A 20444-nucleotide genomic window follows, 5' to 3' on the forward strand; every position below is an offset into this window, starting at 1 on the left:
TAAGACATTTTACTGTATTAACATCTATGATGGTTCTGAAACAACAATCTGATCAACCACTCTCATGCTAGGGTTATGTTTAAGGGCTAAGGTTAGGCTGTGGCTTCAGGTTGGTCTTAAGGGGTGAACATCATTCTTATCAACTCTCTCATTTCTTTAGTGATAGGGTTAGCCAATAATCATTTGATCCAAGAAATTGTTCTACTGGGTTAGACAGCCTTCTTAAAAGAAAACAGACTTTGAGTCAGTAAACAAAGACAGCTGAGATCTTTACATGGATAGTTTAAATATATTCTTGCAATGTCGTACTGTGCACTTAACTTTAGGGAACCTACAGAACATTTCACAGAAGTGTAATCTCAGTGCATGCATATTTAATAAGATGCTCATGCTGTCCTGAATGTCCTCTTTCAGAATCAGTCCCTATAAGTAAGTATTTGATCTTGTCCTCTTTGAGGTTACTCAACTACTTTCATTTTCCTAATCACAATCTTCTTCAGGGCACTTCTCTGCTTTGACATTAATTTTGTTATCCAAATTTATGTAGAACAAATTTGGTGGTATTCAATCAGGTCTGAATCTATAAACACTATGCATTTGGTGGGATTCATCAAAATTATTTTGTTAATTGAATGTTGTTCACTGATTCACGTCGCTTTCACACTAGAGGTTTTGTTGCATTATGAATTTGATTGACCTTGAAGGTTGATTTGTTTGCTTGTTGTGATGGTGTCTTTTGAGCATGCATATACACCAAGAAAAATGTACAAAAAGCTCATGTTTATCGGTTAATGTTGAAGTCAATAGGGTAAAGTGATGATGTAGAGAGAATGCATACATTTATTACACAAGTGGATTACTTCTTGATTGTCCAAAAACTCTAGTTCAGATTCTGACTTAAACATACTTAAACAAGTGTGAAAGTGACAGTTCAATAGTAGTGTAAAATGATAATGGGTAACATAAGTGGTTTTCCACCTAGATAAAGACTATATACTTGGGTGTTGTTGGTTAATGAAAGGGATAAATATGTGGGCTTAAGCCATTCCTCTGTTCTTTAGACATGTCAGACCAGGTATTGAGAGTGTTCAAGGCAGACCAGCAAAGTCGATACATCATGATTGGGAAGGACACCACAGCAAAAGAAGTCGTAGCTCAGGCCATCCGAGAGTTTGCCTTGACCGCTGCCCCTGAAGCATATTCGTTGTGTGAGGTGTCAGTCACTCTTGAGGGTGTCATCAAGCAGCGGCGACTCCCTGAGCAACTCTCCAAACTGGCCGATAGGATCCAGCTGAGTGGCAGGTGCTGCTTTAGAGCCCTTGTGGCCATTTTGTTAAATTTTCTGTAGTATTTTGGTGTCAGATCACTCAGAACATCCGTTGGCATCTCGTTTAATGTGTAGGTACTACCTAAAAAGCAACATGGAGACAGAGACACTGTGCTCAGATGAAGATGCCCAGGAACTACTACGGGAGAGCCAGATCAACCTTCTGCAGCTTAGCACGGTGGAAGTGGCAACCCAGCTGTCCATGCGCGCCTTTGAGCTGTTCTGTGCCATCGAGCCCACCGAGTACATCGATGATCTGTTTAAGCGGAAAACTCACCTCACCGGGCCCCCCAGCCTCAAGCTCTTTGAGGAGGCCATCAATCGGGAGACCTTCTGGGTGGCCACGGAGGTGGTGCGTGAGCCCAACCAGCTCAAACGCATGAAGATCGTCAAGCACTTCATTAAGATTGCACTGCATTGTCGCGAGTGCAAGAACTTCAACTCCATGTTTGCCATCATCAGGTAGAATGAGTCTTCATTTTAAGAGGCAAAAAATTGATTGGTTAAATTGAAGACCTCTTATGTATGTTGTACTTTTGGTGTCCCAACTAACAATGACATTGTGTGTCTTTTCCAGTGGTCTGAACTTGGCACCAGTGTCCAGACTGAGAGGCACATGGGAGAAGTTGCCCAGTAAATATGAGAAGCTGTTTAGTGATCTTCAAGACCTTTTTGATCCCTCCAGGAATATGGCAAAGTACCGCAATCTTCTAAACAGCCAGAACCTGCAGCCACCCATCATCCCACTTTTCCCTGTGATCAAGAAGGATCTCACCTTCCTGCATGAAGGTAAGATAGTAGTAGGTGATGACATAATATATATAATACCCGTATTTGGTTATTACTGAACGGCCTAGTTTTTTTTTTTTTTGTGTAATAATAGTGAAGTGAATTGATTTCTTTTAGATAAATTGGCTTTCCCAAAGTTTCCTTCCCAGTCCGAAAAGTCCTTTTATTGAAACTAAACTACAAAAGTGGCTCATTCTGATCTCCTGCAACTTTCATCAGATAGATCAATACATAACCATCCACATTTGTCAATAATGCATTTTCTTGGCTTTGTGTAGCACCTACATACCCTTCTTAAGTTTGTTTCAGACTAAGACTCTGATCATTTCTGTTTAATTGTAAGAGTTTGTGTGGTGGCACAGCTACAAAAAACTGATACAAGAGTGTGAAATATGATCATAATAAAAATATTACTGCTTTGACACACACTTCACCATTTCAAGTTGACCCAGGATGGAAAAAAAGTTATAAAATTGTATGATATGAGCCTTTTCTTTATTGTCCACTCTAGGAAATGACTCGAAGGTGGATGGTTTGGTCAACTTTGAGAAACTGCGGATGATTGCTAAAGAGATCAGACATGTAGGCCGAATGGCAGCTGTAAACATGGACCCTGCTCTGATGTTCAGAACCAGGTGAGTGCGTTTGTGTTCTAACTGCTACAATGACTTCTTTGCCCTTCTTTCAGGCTGGACTCTTCACACCACTGAGTAGCTTTTAGTGCCCACTCACTGCGATGTGTATAGCTGTCACCTCACGCTTCACACACAGGCCTTTTCCGAAGGTTTTTTGCTATGATGAAGTGATGTTTATGTACGAGACGGTTAAACCATTTTGTATGTTACTCTCTGTCTGCATTATTGTCAGAGAAGTTAGTGTCTCTCTTTTGCTCTCTGGTGCACCTCACCTTGGTACCCTTGGTCTGTTTCTCCTCATCTAAGTGTGTCTCCCTCTCTTTCTCTCATGGACTTTCTCCCCCATTTCTCTTTGTCCACCCTCTCTGCCCCACGCTTCACTATTCATGGCTCTCCCTTACAGGAAGAAGAAATGGAGGAGTTTAGGGTGAGTATGGTGAACTCTCACCTTTGGCCTTATGTGTGCCCCTTCCTTTAATTTGGGCTGGCTCCTTACCATCCATTATTTTTCTTTTCCTGGTTCATTTGAGAATGCTTCTGCTTTGACGGATCCATCCAAGCATTTGAACAGCATCACTTTTGCTACTCAGGGTCATTGAATACACTCACCTCATTCTAAAATACATCCTAATGTTTCTGTTGTATAATTACCATAGATTTTGAATGTTTCACAAACATGACCCCACTAGAATGCATGAATTTATTTACAGTTTGGTTCCTGCTCATTTATTAATTTGATAGCCCATGATCCATTTTTAGCAAAAGTGATTTAACGTGCCTCTTCCAGCTGAACTACTTACAATAGTTGCACGCCTTCTACTAAGTATTTGCAGTTTTGTGCAAGTTTTTTATTTATTTATTTATTTTTTTACTCTTTGTTCATTTTCTTTAGTTTAAACTAATAATTATTTTATTTTATTATTAATTGTGATTTAATATGTGTGGATTCAAACACAACCCTGTATAAGATATTTTGTAAGCCTTATATAAAAAGACAATGCAGAAATGACACATTTCACCTTTAAACATAAAATAGATGGTTGAAAAAAAAAAAAAACAGTTCAAGAAAATGTAACCAAAAATAAACAGTTATTTTTCCATTATGTCATGCAAAGTTTAAGTACTCTACTTCTGTTGTTTTATTTAACATCCAGTTTTTATTGAACTGCCTGATTGGCTGAGATGTGAAATGCATGGAATGTTTGGATTGTTTTGAAGCTGCAAGGAATGCAACTTACTGCATGTCAAAGAGAGACTGCATCTGATGCTGCATCAGCATATTAACTACTGTTAAAGTCAGCCCGCATCTTTTAACTACAATACTTGTGTGCGGTTAGGTCACTCAGCCAGGGAAGTGCCAATGCGGCCGTCCTGGATGTAACCCAGACGGGCGGGCACAAGAAGCGGGTCAGACGGAGTTCCTTCCTCAATGCCAAGAAGCTGTACGAGGACGCACAGATGGCACGCAAGGTCAAACAATACCTGTCCAACCTCACCCTGGAGACGAATGAGGAGAGCTTGCAGACACTCTCAATTCAGTGTGAGCCTTCAGTCAACACACGTGAGTGGCGTGCAAACACAAACACACACACACACACACAGGAAAAAGTTATTTCCTGAATCCACAGGAAATGACACTGGCATAAGATCTAGAAGACCACAGATATTTACCTCACATTAAAAAGCTGCACGCTCTACAGTATGTTAGTCATAGGAACAAAATATTCAGTATCTCTTATGCTTACGAAGGCTATATTTATTTGATCAAAAAATACAGTAAAAAATATTGCAATTTAATTTTGTGATGGCAAAGCTGAATTTTCAGCGACCATTATTACAGTCTTCAGTGTAACATGAACCTTCAAAAATCATTCTAATATACTCTTTTCTTATCATCAATATTGAAAACAGTTGTGCTGCATAATATTTTTGTGGAAACTGATACATTTTTCATTCATGTTTATTATAATGACTAGAAAATTCAAAAGAGCATCATTAAAAAAGTAACATTTAACCTTTGTAACATTATAAATGTACTTTACTATACCATAAATGTTATAGTGTCACTTTTGATCAGTTTAACGATTTCTTGCTGAATAAAATATTTATTTGAAATGTTTCTCTTTTTTCTTCAAGTTTTTCTCATTCTGTAAATGTTTAGCTTAATATTTATTATTTGTCTTGTGTATATCATCACAGTACCGAAGAGTTCCGGGGACAGGAAAAGACCCGACACATCGCCCATAGTTTCACGGGCTGCCACTCACCAGCGCCAGCAGCTTCAGAAAGCCAATCAGGCGCTTCAAGTGCCTGCCGTAGCCCTCTATCCATCACGCAAGAAAGTGCCGGTCAAAGACTTGCCACCATTTGGTAAGACACCGCATTTATGTATCTTAAACATAATCAGGTACTATATTATATGTTACTGGTGCTCATAAGAATCTTACTGTATTTTCACAGGCACAAGCTCACCACAGTCTCTGAAAAAGATACTGTCCCTTTCTGAGGAGGCAGGAGAGAGACACAGGAAACAGACAGAGGATAGTGTGTCCAACAACTCCTCACAGCTGTCGTCTCCTCCCACATCTCCTCACAGCTCACCTAAGAAAGGTAAGCATACACACAGACGCACACACTATGGCATTTTTTGTAAATTTAAATTATGTTTTCTCCAACCACTGGTCTTTGAACACTCGATTTACTCTCCCCATTGACTCTGTGAACTGTGGAATCAGAGCCTTATGGTGGGCATGCAGTGAAATATATTGTCAGACAGCATATGCCCCACTGACATTTCTCTGTTAGCTGGCGCCCTCTAGTGCCAACATGTTTTCATGGTTAATTTAATATGTTGAGACTGCCATCTAGTGGTAAAAACCTGTTTTTTACAAAACATTTTAGAACTCTGCTTGTCTCTAATTTCATTATTGTAAAGTTACAAATGCTCCACTTTCCATCTCTACTTTTAAATTTGCATCACAACATTTCTGTCTCTCATCATTCACGTGTTTTACCCTGTATTCAGCCATTGCATCTATAAGAAGCCACAGTATGAGGGGTTTTTCCTCCTTCTGTAGAAAATCACCAACAGGTAACAGGTCCTGATGCAGATTTAACCTGAGAGAGTTCACACAAGCATCATTATTGCTGTGTCTCAAAATGTAGTGAGCTGCGTAGTGCGTACTAAAACGTCATTCATTAGAGGTACACTACCATTCAAAAGCTTGGGGTTGGTAAGGTTTTTGAAATCTTTTGAAGTCTTATGTTGACATGAAAACATAATATTGTGAAATATTATTAAATTAAAAATAACTGTTTTCTATTTGAATATATTTGAATATTTAATGGTTTTTAATATTTATTATATATTTGTTTAAACCATGATAATTCTTTTCCATAATTCTTTGATGAATAGAAAGTTTAAAAGTACAGCATTCATTTGAAACCGAGAACATTTGTAACATTATAAAAGTCTTTACTGACACTTTTGGTCATTAATCACAAAAAAATAAAATAAAATAAACAAAATAATAATATGAATTTACAGAGCCCAAATCCTTTCGTCCCTTTGTGATATTGGTTGCTTTCTTAGTATTGAGACACAACCAATGAGATGTTTTGTTTTCAGTTATATATTAAAGTGGTATGATTAACAAGTGACATTTGTGTCCAGACTTTCTTTAGCAGTAATAGCAAATGTTATTGATTGTGTTTTTATAGTACAGTGTTAGTTGTTGGTTCCACTAATGGTTTTATACATTTCTAAATATCAGAAGTCCTGACATTTGGGTGAACTCTCTCACCAAGTCTAGACAGTGTTTTTGCTCCTGTTGTAGCTGGCAGAGGCAGGCTGTTGTAGCTGTGTGTGTGTGTGTGCTGTAGGGCTTTGCTAAACTAAGCTAAGAAAGGGGGTGACTCTAAAGTAATGCTTTGCTCTGCCAGTAGCATAGTGTTTAGGAGTTGAATCTTCTCTGACACCCTGAATATAAACTCTTCTTTCTTGCGCTGATCATTGTATCATCAATTTCATCATGATGTAAACAGGCTTATCTTCCATTAGTAGGTTAAATGAACAACTATTGTGCAATTGTTTGACTCTTATTTCAAGTTATGATTTTGCAACTACAAAATGCAGGCATACAGTTTTAACACTGACACAATATGTCACAGATATTCAATAGCTCTGTTCCAAAATTAAGTATACTGCATTTTAAGACTGCATTTTAATCCTTCACAGTCAAGGCATTCCCAGAATGCACTGTGACATGTTCAGTAAAGCAAAAAAAAAAAGGTTCTAAATATATTTCTGTTTCATTCAGAAGCCAAAAGTAACTCTACAATAGTTGGTTGGCATAAAGGCAGCTCCATATATTCTAGAACAAAACCTTTTTAGGTGAAAAGAGGCAGTTATAGAATGGGGTACCGCAGGGCTCTGTATTAAGGCCAAACCATTTTCTTATCATGTCATTCTGTGTACTCATTTGCCAGGCTATGGAAGAACAGGTGACTACCTGTCGGACTCTGGCCACAGTGAGATCTCCTCACGCTCCAGTCTGGTGAGCACCTCCTCCCTGGACATGGGGCAAGATGAACGCAGGCATCGATATGGAGTAATGGCTGGGGAGGGTCCTGGCAGTGGCCACCGGCTAGAACGCAGGGCTACAGCTGATCCTGACCAGTACAGCTTGGGGTAAGCACCACTCATTACTCTTTCGACTAGTTGGTACTTTATGTTGCCTGAATCACTACTCAGTTAATTGGTCTAAAGCAACCCTGGGTCAGTTAGGCTGGTTTTGGGCTCATCTGCCCCCATGTTTCTCAGGCAGTACTTACATAAGACATATTCTTTTGTTTAAAATCAGATAGTCAGAGCACATTAGAATGAATATAGGTTTCTTGAGAAATATGAAACTTTTTTTTTTTTTTTAAATGGTAATGAGTGTTAAAAGTACAACACTTGTGGCGGGACACTCAAAAATAAAGCGAGTTCTATAATGCAAACTGGAAATACCAGTACCACACTAAAAATAACAAAGAGCAAGTCTATATTAAGTTACCATCATTGACCATCAAGGCCTAGTCATGGCAATGTAGAGTTACAAATAAACCCTTCTGGATCCTTCTGCCCTTTCTTCTTTCAGGTCCTACTCATCAATGCAGGACTGCCGGAGTCTGTATGCGGGTGCCACTGTGCTGTCTTCCCCCAGCTCAGAGGAGCTTACCCAGGACCAGGGTGACCGGGTGTCTCTCGATGCTGCCGATTCTGGTCGTGGCAGCTGGACTTCATGTTCCAGCGGCTCCCATGACAACATTCAGACCATGCAGCAGGGCCGTAGCTGGGAAGCACTTGCAGAGGGTGCGGGTCTTTGGGGAAGCAGAGGTAGTTGGGCGTCTGCCTGCTCCTCTTCGTCTTCTGCGGCATGTTGGGGCGAGGACTCTGAGGGTGACACGGGCACCATCAAACGAAGAGGAGGGAGGGATGTGAGCACAGATCCAGAGACCAGTAGCATCACCTCCACTGGTTCAGAAGAGTCCAGACAGCACAGTCGACGCCCCTCACCCATCACAGCAGGCAACACCAAGGCCATGATCAGTAAGAGTCACCACATTAACCTGGTTTGAAAGGAATAGGTCACCCAAAAATGAAAATTTTGTTGATATTTACTTGCCCTCATGTTGATCCAGAACTGTATGCTTATTTTTTTCCATAAAACACAAAAATGAGAAGCATCAAACAGCTTTTTTCCATCCAGTAACATTAAAAAGTGACCATTTTTGTCTAGCTTCATAATGGACAAAAAACCTACTAGATAATTGGTCCATACATCCCATGGGCTAAGCTTTATGAAGCCATACAACAACTTTCTTTTAGGAACATTTCGAAATAAGCTGTTTACTGAAAATTTTCCCCAAATCAAGTATGATGCCTTTTGGCAATCGTGCGAGGTTGGACATCAAACTTTGATGACTAACTTGATGCCTGGTGCTTGGTGCTCGAAAGATATAGTGGGGAAAGATTTTCATTATTGGGTAACAATTTTAAAGGGATAGTTCACCCAAAAATGAAAATTCTGTCATTAATTACCCTATTTTGCATGATCTCATGTACCGCATTTACGTAAAGTCCTTGTAGAGTGGTAGATTTTTGCATGAAAAACACATTCCCAACGATCATACTAACATCTGAAAATGAACACTACAATTGATTTGAACACTAAAAGGTGGAACAACACAACAAACTACCTACAAAAGTGATCCTTCCTGATCTAGTGCATGTCTGCATGTGTCCGTCCACGTGTGTGAGAAGCGTTACGGATATTAAACGGAACTGTGGTGTCCGTCTCCTCCCTCAGCACGGAAGGACGGCCGTTACCGGGACCCTCCGCCCACGCCACCGGGCTACACGGCACTGACCATCACGGACGTAACCGAGGGCACAGCTCACACGGGCAGGAGACCCCCGGACTACACCACGGCCTTGCAGCGCTCCCGTCTTGTCACACATTCCCCCGACTCCCAGCAGCCCCCAGCTGTGGGAAAACCCACACATTCTCCGGACCCCCGGGGCCGAGAAGAGGAGGAGGTGGAAGAGGAGGGTGAGTGCTTGTCTCCCAAACTCAGAGCTCAAAGGAGGAGAGGTCCACACACAGCAGTTCCCCCCAGGCCATGAGTTACATACACCACCCCAACAGGAAGGTAAAACATCCCAAACTCCAGTTACTTCCACACTCACGCACTCCACGCACACTCACGTACACCAGTCACGGTCTCTGCATGCCAGGAGACAGCTCCTTCACCTGCCCACCATCACCAACCACCAACGCATCTCACACAGTGCATGTGCCGCCACAGAGACAGCCTGTCCCCCGTCGCCGTGGCAACATCCCAGTCATTGATCCCTGCTCTACCGTGTGTATTGGCTCTCACCCATCAGTGCTCACAGGAAAATCACTAGATCTGTCATCAAAAATGCTTGAACACATGATAGAGCCTGAAGTCGTGTTTGTGTTGTCAGGTAGCACGTAAAATAGCATTAGTACTTGTCAGCACAAAGATCCTGATTTGGGGAACTGTCATTTTATTAATTCACAGTAGTAGTCTTTCTTGTCTTGTCATGTTTGTCTTTGGTATGGTAAGGCCAGAGCACATTTTATTTCCTTAATATATTTAGTGGTATGTCTGTGACTTTGTTCCAAACCCCAGTGCATTTCCTACCCTAGACAGCATATTCAGGCATCAAAAATAGCACACCTATGGTGCCTTACATAACGTGTGTGTATATTTTTATATGTAGTGTACATATAATACAATATATTTATATTTAAATACAGTTGAAGTTTCAGAAGGTTCATATGTTCACTGATGCTCCAGAAGGAATAACCATGCATTAAGAGCTGGGGGGTGAAAACTTTTTTGAATTTGAAGATCAGGGTAAATGTAACTTATTTTGTCTTCTGGGAAACATGTATCTTCTGTAGCTTCTGAAGAGCAGTGCTAAATTAAAAAAAAGAAAGAAAATATATTTAGGCAAAATAAGACAAATGTACACATCTTCATTCTGTTCAAAAGTGTTCACCTGAATAAATATCTTATTCAGGTCAGTACTAAATAAACAATAACATGCATTTTGTATGATCCCTCTTATTTTGGTAAAATAATTAAAATTTTTCAGATTATATAAACTTTTGACTTCAACTATATATATATTATCTAAATATAAATATTTATAATCTATCTAAACATAAATCTCTCTCGCTCTCTTTATATATATATATATATACACACACACACACACACACACACACACACACACACACACACACACACACACACACAGTGCCCTCCAAAAGTATTGGAACAGTAAAGACAAAATTGCTCTGTTGGATGTGGAGTCAAGACATTTACAAATATGATTAAAAGATGAATATGAGACAAAACTACAGAATGTCACATTTTATTATTGGGTGATTCAACACAGGTGTTTTACCAGCTAAGAAGTTCCACTTTTAGAGTTTCATCCCTCTATCTGATGTGAACATAAGTATTGGAACAGTTGCCTCACAGGTCTTTCTAAGTGATCAGCTGTGTCCTGTTGCATTAATTTTTCAGATATTAAAAGCAGGGAATGTGTCGTATCAGTTATATCCATTACTTTTGTATTCTGAATCTTGCATTCGATGATGACACACACAAACCAGGATGAAGATGAGGGAGCTGACTTTGAGAGAAAAGCAAGCAATTTGGATGCTAAAAGAAAAGAGGAAGTCAGTTAGAGCTCTAGCAAATACAAAGGGCATGGAGAAATCAAGAGTTTGGAAACCTCCAGCGACACCAGCAACCAACAACTACCTGATCGGCTGAGAAAACAACAGTAGTTGATGACAGACAAATCATAAAAGCTGTGAAAATGAATCCTAAAAGACGTGTCTGTAAAATCACCAACAACTTCCAGAAAGCTGGGGTGATGCTCTGACAATCTACTGTCCTCAGGAGACTTTGACACAGAATTACAGATGCTACACAGCAAGATGCAAACCTCTGACCAACACCAAAAATAGAAAGGCAAGATTAGAGTTTGCAAAAAAGCACAAAGGTGAGCCAGAAGAGTTTTGGAACTGTGCTTATGGACCGATGAGACCAAGATGAACCTTTATCTAAGTGATGGGAAAGGAAAAAATGTGGAGAAAAAAAGGGAACTGCAAATGATCCCAAGCATACAGCCTCATCTGTAAAGCATGGTGGAGGTGGTGTTGTGCTATGGGCATGCATGGCTGCCTCTGGAACAGGCCCTCTCAACTTTACTGATGACTTAATGTATGATGACAGTAGCAGAATGAATTTGGAAGGGTACAAAACCATCTTGCCTACCAATATTCAAGAAAATGCCACCAGATTCATTGGGAAGTGCTTCATATTGCATCAGGACAATGACCCAAAACACCCTGCCAGTTCAGTCAAGGAATTTATAAGGGCAAAGAAATGGAAAGGTTTAGATTGCCCAAGTCAATCTCCAGATTTAAATCTGATTGAACATGAATTTCACCAGCTGAAGAGGAGAGTAAAGGCAGAAAATCCCCAAAACAAACAACAACTGGAATTGACTGCATTAAAGGATGGGAAAAGCATTTCAAAGGATGAGACCAAGAGTCTGGTGATGTCTATGGGTCACAGACTCACTGCTGTGATTGTGTGCAAGGGATCTGCAACTAAATAATAGCTTTTAATATTTTATATCTGCCTTATGTTCAACTGTCCCAATACTAATGCTCGCATCAATGAGTGGGATGAACTCTAAAAGTGCTGTTCTTTTTATTTGGTAAAACATATATGTGTTGAAACAGCTAATAATAAAATGTGACATTCTGTAGTTTTGTCTCATATTCATCTTTTAATCATATTTGCAAATGTCTCGACTCCACAGGCAACAGAGCAATTTTGTCTTTACTGTTCCAATACTGATGGAGGGCAGTGAATATGTGTGTGTGTGTGTGTGTGTGTGTGTGTGTGTGTGTGTATATATATATATATATACACAGAATTGTTGGTACCCTTGGTAAATATGATCAAAGAAGGCTGTGAAATTAATCTGCATTGTTAATCCTTTTGATCTTTTTTTTTTTTTTTAAATCACAAAAATCTAACCTTTCATTGGAGAATAAGAATTTAAAATGGGGGGAAATATCATTATGAAATAAATGCTTTTCGCTAATACACATTGGCCACAATTAACGGTACCCTTTTATTCGATACTTTTTGAAACCTACATTTTCCAGTTTAACAGCTCAAAATGTTCTCCTATAATGCCTGACAAGGTTAGAAAACACCTGAGAAGAAATCAGAGACCAATTATTTTCATCCAGAATCACTCCAGATCCTGTAGATTCCCAGCTCCATGACGGTGCTTCTTCTCTTCAGTTCACCTCACTCATGTTATATAGGGTTCAGGTCAGAGGACTGGAATGGCAATAGCAGAAGCTTGGTTTTGTGCTCAGTGACCCATTTTTGTGTAGTTTTTGAGGTTTGTGTTTGGATTATTGTACGGTTGGAAGATCCAAATATGGCCCGTTATAAGATTTCTAACAGTCAGTCATTAATTGATTTTGTTTTTTTATCTGTTGGTATTTGATAGAATCCATGATGCCATGTGTCTATACAAGATGTCCAGGACCTCCAGCAGAAATATAGGCCCAAAACATCAAAAATACAGCAGTATATTTCATTGTACACATAGGGTACTTTTTTATCCCTGTGTGCACTAAACCCATCTTGAGTGTTTGATACTAAAAAGCTAATTTTTTTGTTTCATCTGACCATAAAAGCCAATCCCATTTGAAGTTCCAGTCGTGTCTGATAACTGAATATGCTGGAGCTTGTTTTTGGATGAGCTAGGATAATTTTTCTTGAAACAACGTGGTGATTTAGGGGCTGTTTGACTTTTCTTTTTTTTTTTTTTCTTTTTTTAAGGTTTTCTGACCCCGAGACTCAACTATTGTCTGCAGTTTTCCAGCTTTGGTCCTTGGAGAGTCTTTAGCCACTCAAATTCTCCTCCTCACTGTGCATTAGAACGATATAGACACACGTCCTCTTCCAGGCATTTTCGTTACATTTTATGTTGATTGGAAATTTTTAATTATTGCCCTGATGGTGGAAATGGGAATTTTCACTGCTCTAGCTATTTTCTTAAAGCCACTTCACTAATTTGTGAAGCTCAATTATCTTTTGCTGCACATCAGCAATATATTCTTTGTTTTTTGTCATTGTGATGGATGGATGATTAAGGTAATTTGGACTTTGTTTTCCCTCCTATTTATATTTCTGTGAAACAGGAAACCATGGCTGGATAATTTCATGTTCATAATACCCCTGGAGTGCTCAAAATTGTAAAAATGAATGGGAATATACTTCAGAGATATTTTACTTATAAGAATTTCGAGGGGTACCAATAATTGTGTCCAATGTGTATTTGAGAAAAACGTTTATTTCATTGAGATTTTCCGCTATTTTCAATTGTTTTAGTTCAATGTAAGGTTAGGTTTTTTTTTTTTTTTTTTTTTTTTTTTTTTAATCTATTTTTTTTGTATAAAAGATCAAAAGGATTAATAATGTAGGTTTCTTTTCAGATCCTTCTTTGATCATATTTACCAAGCTTACCAATAATTCTGACCGTGTGTGTGTGTGTGTGTATATATATATATATATATGTGTATATATGTATATGCAGAGCTGGGTAGATTACTTACAAATTGTAATCCGTTACTGATTCCAGATTACATGACAAAAATTGTAGTCAGTAACGTAATCTGTTACATTACACATTTTAGGTAATATAATCAGATTACTTTTAGATTACTTTTGATTTAACTCGTTTATCACATTGATTTAAACAGCATTATCTTGTACCATAATGATGTAAAAAATGCAAAGAGTAAGAAAACTTGTTCCATTTATTGTAATTTCAAGTGCATTAAACATTATATTACAGTTTCCCAAACTAAGGTTCGTAAAGGAACTGCAGGTGGGTTGTGAGTTTAATGAAAAGCTGACAATTAATTAAATCATAAAAAAATTTAATTAAAATCATTTTAAAACAAACTCCCTTTTTTTTTATAAATATTTTTTTATTTTTTATTATTTGAACTCCCTTTCGAGGAAAGTCTCTTCACTTGACGGCCATATTTGCAACGCCTCCAGTCAGCTCATACAATACAATCTTAATGAACAGGGGAATCCTGAAATCTCAAAAACTGCTCGCTGAACTCACATTATGTCAAATCAGCAACAAAAATCTGAAATGAATTGCCCCATGAATGTTGTTTCTTATGCTCAAATAGCGTTTAAAAAGCTTATTTTTCAGGCTAGACCAAGCAATGTGCATGCTGAATCATAACCTTCTTATACTGCGCATATGCATTGGTTAGTCTAGTCAGGTTTCTATGGGAAATTTGACTCTTTCATTTCGAAGGTGGGACTATTCCTCCATATTGCGTGTTGCAGTTTCTCCCATTCATAAGTATAGGAGTGAACAGTCTTTGTGTTTCTATAGTCTTTGTTTTAAATAAAACACTTACTAAAAAAGATTAAATATTTTTATTTACCTGCATGCCATGTGATCATTAATCAACATCAAAGAAACTGTGAACATGCAAATGTGATACTTAATTATTGAAATATTTATTTTAATATCTCAGGGGTACTTAAAGCAAATATATTTGGTGAATAAGGTTTAGATGACAAAAAGTTTTGGAATGCCTGCATTACATGTATCTAAGAAATAACGTGAATATGTGCATTTTAATTAGTTATAATTGTTAATACATGGTTAAAAAACCTACAGAGTAATAATTCAAATAAAAATGAATGTGTTCATCAGTAGTTGATGCAATGTTGAAACCCTTCTTAAACCTGAAATGATTTTTGTAAATCCAGTGGTCAAATGCTGTCGCCGCCTGAATAATGACTGATCTTTGTGTGAATGTCCGCAAGACTGGACTATTTATACATATATAATAAGTATATATTCGGTAGGCTATTTTAGAAAGGAAAATTTAAAAGATGAAAAAGAGAAATTATGAATTTTATGAATTATGAATATTTATGAATAATTTATTGCTATTGTGTGAATAATATGTAATCATGTAATCCATAAAAAAGTAACTAGTCTGATTACGAGTATTTTAAAATTTAATTTACTCTGATTACAAGTACTTAATTTTTGGAATCTGATTACGTAATCAGATTCCAAAAATTAATCAGTTACTACCCAGCTCTGTGTATGTATATATATATGGGGAAGTCGTGGCCTAATGGTTAGAGAGTTGGACTCGTGATCCAAAGATTGCGGGTTCGAGTCTCCGGCCGGCAGGAATTGTAGGTGGGGGGAGTGAATGTCCAGCGCTCTCTCCACCCTCAATACCACGACTGAGGTGCCCTTGAGCAAGGCACCGAACCCCCAACTGCTCCCCGGGCGCTGCAGCATAAAATGGCTACCCACTGCTCCGGGTGTGTGTTCACGGTGTGTGTGTGTGTGTGTGTTCACTGCTGTGTGTGTGCACTTTGGATGGGTTAAATGCAGAGCACGAATTCCGAGTATGGGTCACCATACTTGGCTGAATGTCACTTCACTTATATGTATATGTATATATATATATATATATGTATATGTGTGTATATGTATATGTGTGTGTGTATGTATGTATATGTGTGTGTATTATATATATATATATATATATATATATATATATATATATATATATATATATATATATATATATATATATATATATATATATATACATACACACTCACCTAAAGGATTATTAGGAACACCATACTAATACTGTGTTTGACCCCCTTTCGCCTTCAGAACTGCCTTAATTCTACGTGGCATTGATTCAACAAGGTGCTGAAAGCATTCTTTAGAAATGTTGGCCCATATTGATAGGATAGCATCTTGCAGTTGATGGAGATTTGTGGGATGCACATCCAGGGCACGAAGCTCCCGTTCCACCACATCCCAAAGATGCTCTATTGGGTTGAGATCTGGTGACTGTGGGGGCCATTTTAGTACAGTGAACTCATTGTCATGTTCAAGAAACCAATTTGAAATGATTCGAGCTTTGTGACATGGTGCATTATCCTGCTGGAAGTAGCCATCAGAGGATGGGTACATGGTGGTCATAAAGGGATGGACATGGTCAGAAACAATGCTCAGGTAGGCCGTGGCATTTAAACGATGCCCAATTGGCACTAAGGGGCCTAAAGTGTGCCAAGAAAACATCCCCCACACCATTACACCACCACCACCAGCCTGCACAGTGGTAACAAGGCATGATGGATCCATGTTCTCATTCTGTTTATGCCAAATTCTGACCCTACCATCTGAATGTCTCAACAGAAATCGAGACTCATCAGACCAGGCAACATTTTTCCAGTCTTCAACCGTCCAATTTTGGTGAGCTCGTGCAAATTGTAGCCTCTTTTTCCTATTTGTAGTGGAGATGAGTGGTACCCGGTGGGGTCTTCTGCTGTTGTAGCCCATCCGCCTCAAGGTTGTGTGTGTTGTGGCTTCACTTTGCTGCATACCTCGGTTGTAACGAGTGGTTATTTCAGTCAAAGTTGCTCTTCTATCAGCTTGAATCAGTCGGCCCATTCTCCTCTGACCTCTAGCATCAACAAGGCATTTTCGCCCACAGGACTGCCGCATACTGGATGTTTTTCCCTTTTCACACCATTCTTTGTAAACCCTAGAAATGGTTGTGCGTGAAAATCCCAGTAACTGAGCAGATTGTGAAATACTCAGACCGGCCCGTCTGGCACCAACAACCATGCCACGCTCAAAATTGCTTAAATCACCTTTCTTTCCCATTCTGACATTCAGTTTGGAGTTCAGGAGATTGTCTTGACCAGGACCACACCCCTAAATGCATTGAAGCAACTGCCATGTGATTGGTTGATTAGATAATTGCATTAATGAGAAGTTGAACAGGTGTTCCTAATAATCCTTTAGGTGAGTGTATATATATATATATATATATATATATATATATATATATATATATATATATGTATATGTATATGTATATATATATATATGTATATGTATATATATATATATGTATATGTATATATATATGTATATATATATATATATATATATATGTATATATATATGTATATATATATATATATATATATGTGTATATATGTATATGTATATATATATGTATATATATGTATGTATATATGTGTATATATGTGTGTGTATATATATATATATATATATATATATATATATATATATATATATATATATATATATATACACTTTACTTTACTTACTTTTGTCATTTAGCAGACGCTTTTGTCCAAAGCGACTTACAAATAAGAAAAAGTAACTAAAACTAAAAAGTTACAACTCTATAAATACTATCTACCCACATATTTAAGAAAATAAAGAAATTAAATCAAATTAACACATGCATATAACAACAACATTTCAATAATAAACATATCAATGAAAAAATTAAATAAAAAGCTACTACTATCCCTTGCCGGTGTCCCTGCCCGGTGGAGTCGCACGGTAGACGGTATATATATATATATATATGTATGTATATATATGTATGTATATATATATATATATATATATATATATATATATATATGTATATATGTATATGTATATATGTATGTATAAATATATATATGTATGTATAAATATATGTATGTATATGTGCACACAAAAGCACATATAGAATCAATGATTCGCTAAACTACGCCATCTAAAATTGAATTGTATATAGTTTATTTTATTCACTACTGACAACTATTTCCATCTTTTTAAAAAATGACTTTTTTGTATGCCATGTATTTTTTATGATTAGTGTCACATTGTTCATTTAACAGTTATGGTTAGTCACTTGTGAGTGATGTTAACATGTTGCTGCCTATGAAGCATTTCATATCAGTGACCATTTCAGTTAGGATGCTGTTGTCACACAGCCCCAGTTCCAGTCTACCTGCCATGCTGGTAATTGTATTGTTTAGCATTGTATTATTTGGTTCCAAACAGTGGTGTGCTTGCACCATCAAAATGAGTATTCCTGTGATTAGAAAACTAGTGGCAACTGTTTGCTAGGAGAAGACAATTCAAGTTTTATTCCAGTTTTGGTTCCTTTGATTTTACTTCCAAAATTGTATATGCACAAAACTGCACTTGCTTCTGTTTACTGCAAATGCAGTGTAAGAGATGTGAAGTTTGTGACGCCAAAGGCAGTTTCTGCTGAGACCATGAGTAATGAGAAATGCACATTATCAATAACATCAGTAACAGCTCTCTTTCACATGTCACTGGGGTTTGGAACAGAGCCTGTGTGTTTAGGTGATCATGTCCATGATGCTCACAGAGATTCTCTCTTTTCCTCCAGAGGATGAACAGGTGTCTGCTGTTTGAAAGGGGGCGACACTGGCTGCACCGCTGCATTGACTGATGTCCCATATCGGGCATTCACAGGTCAGACAGACAGACCATCCAGTCTACATTTTGCTGGCACTGCCTCTCTCCCTCCTCGATGAATTCATCTCCCTGCCCTGCCTTAATGCATCATGGGGGGTTTAATGCCCTGCATGCTAAAAAAATACTGTGAAGAAAGGAGGCGAGCAAAAAAATAACTTATTTGGCACTTTGGAGAATGGAAAAATGAACTGAACTGAAACTCGAACACAGCGCTTTGACATTCACAATCAAAAAACAAACTACTGTTAATGGTTTTCTTCAGACAATTCCCTCTTTCCTTCTGCTTAAAGGTCACATGAACTGGTTTAGTAGTTCCCCTCAGCACTTTTTAACTGTTTTTAAGGTGTAAACTGATGCACACAATCAACGTTTCAGTCACCCGATTCTGGACTTGCAGTTTGGATGGCAAAGAAGGCTTGACTACAACTTAACGCCACTCCTTTTCACATCAGTCCTCATATCTGTGTGGTTCAATATAACAGTATTATATTTGCAGGAGCACGACTTGAAGGACATCTTTTCTGCTGGATGAGTACAGATGGAGTTCACATTGACTCCTGACAAACGTAGCACACCGATTTAATACGGAAGGCGCTTTGTGAGAGGAAATGATGCTATGTGAAGCCTTAGTGAGTGATTTTATTGTTTTTTGGCTGCAGTGGGTTTGAGAGCTATAAGAAAGCTTCAGATTTGGATACAAAAACAGAAGGCTGAATAAATTTGCATCTATTGGTAATTAAGGAGCCAAAGTCCATTAAAAGTGAATCAGTTCTGCTACAAGAAGCTTTTAGTGATGAAGAAGAAATGTACACACTCATCTTCGATATGACGCAGGTGGTTTTATCAGTTGAGCGCCTCTCCAGCTTCAAAAGCATTTGCTGTGGCACAACATAAAGCCCTCTATTGGTTAAGGTGAGATTTGCAGGCTACTCAGGCAAATGGGGCTGTTTTATTCGGGTGCTACGTCCTTCCTCTCATTAAGTGAAACCATTAAGGTGGTGTGTGAAAGATGGTGGCTTCTGTGTTTTCTTTACGAGGGCTCAAGTCATGCATGTTTCTCCTGGAGTGGGCCTTCAACTAACTACCACTGCTGCACAACATCTTCCACAATCACTCACAGGAACTCAACTGAAATGTGCTTTTGAGACTCCGGTGGGCTGGAAACAGGCTAACCCACCCAAAGTCAACCAGTCAGAGCAAAACTGAACCGATGGGAGCACGTCACTTTTATTCTTTCATTTTAATCACTGAGTTAAGCTGATCACATTGATCAGTAGTTAGAAACAATAGACTAAAAAAGAAAAGAAGTTTGCAGTGTTTTCCACTGTACTCTGTAACATCACTACTTCAATGTTTCTTTCTCTAGTTGCTTGTTTGTTTGTTCGTTCGTTTGTATGTTTTTGTTTTTGGCTTCCACATATTTTTTTTGTAATGGTTGCGGATACAGTTGTTAATAAACAACACATTTGTAACAGTAACTATATCGCCCATCTGCTTCCACCTATTTTTTTTTATTATTATTATTATTATTAAATATTCACGTTTTGGCAAGGCAAGATGAGTCGCTTGTTTTGCAAAATAAGTTGCACAAATTGTACAAGCATAAATACAACAAGGTAAATAGTAGTAGGTAGCTGTTCTGCTACTGTTCGATATGTGATGTCAAGTGAGACGTGTA

General features: G+C 38.1%; 1 protein-coding gene across 1 annotated transcript in view; it reads left to right on the forward strand.

The window, feature by feature from the left end:
- LOC306883734 (rap guanine nucleotide exchange factor 2-like) overlaps positions 1-19464 on the forward strand; it is a 120335-nt gene extending 100871 nt beyond the window's left edge. Inside the window, exons 18-28 of the mRNA XM_079439165.1 lie at positions 1062-1302; positions 1403-1789; positions 1905-2116; positions 2628-2751; positions 4089-4312; positions 4951-5121; positions 5212-5361; positions 7240-7441; positions 7893-8344; positions 9105-9347; positions 18678-19464. Of these exons, the coding sequence (XP_079295291.1) occupies positions 1062-1302; positions 1403-1789; positions 1905-2116; positions 2628-2751; positions 4089-4312; positions 4951-5121; positions 5212-5361; positions 7240-7441; positions 7893-8344; positions 9105-9347; positions 18678-18703 (2432 nt within the window). The 3' untranslated portion in view covers positions 18704-19464. The remainder of the gene's footprint in view (positions 1-1061; positions 1303-1402; positions 1790-1904; positions 2117-2627; positions 2752-4088; positions 4313-4950; positions 5122-5211; positions 5362-7239; positions 7442-7892; positions 8345-9104; positions 9348-18677) is intronic.
- Positions 19465-20444: the final 980 nt, after the last annotated feature.

This window comes from Barbus barbus (assembly GCF_936440315.1).
Source record: "Barbus barbus genome assembly, chromosome: 17".
Taxonomy (NCBI): Eukaryota; Metazoa; Chordata; class Actinopteri; order Cypriniformes; family Cyprinidae; genus Barbus; species Barbus barbus.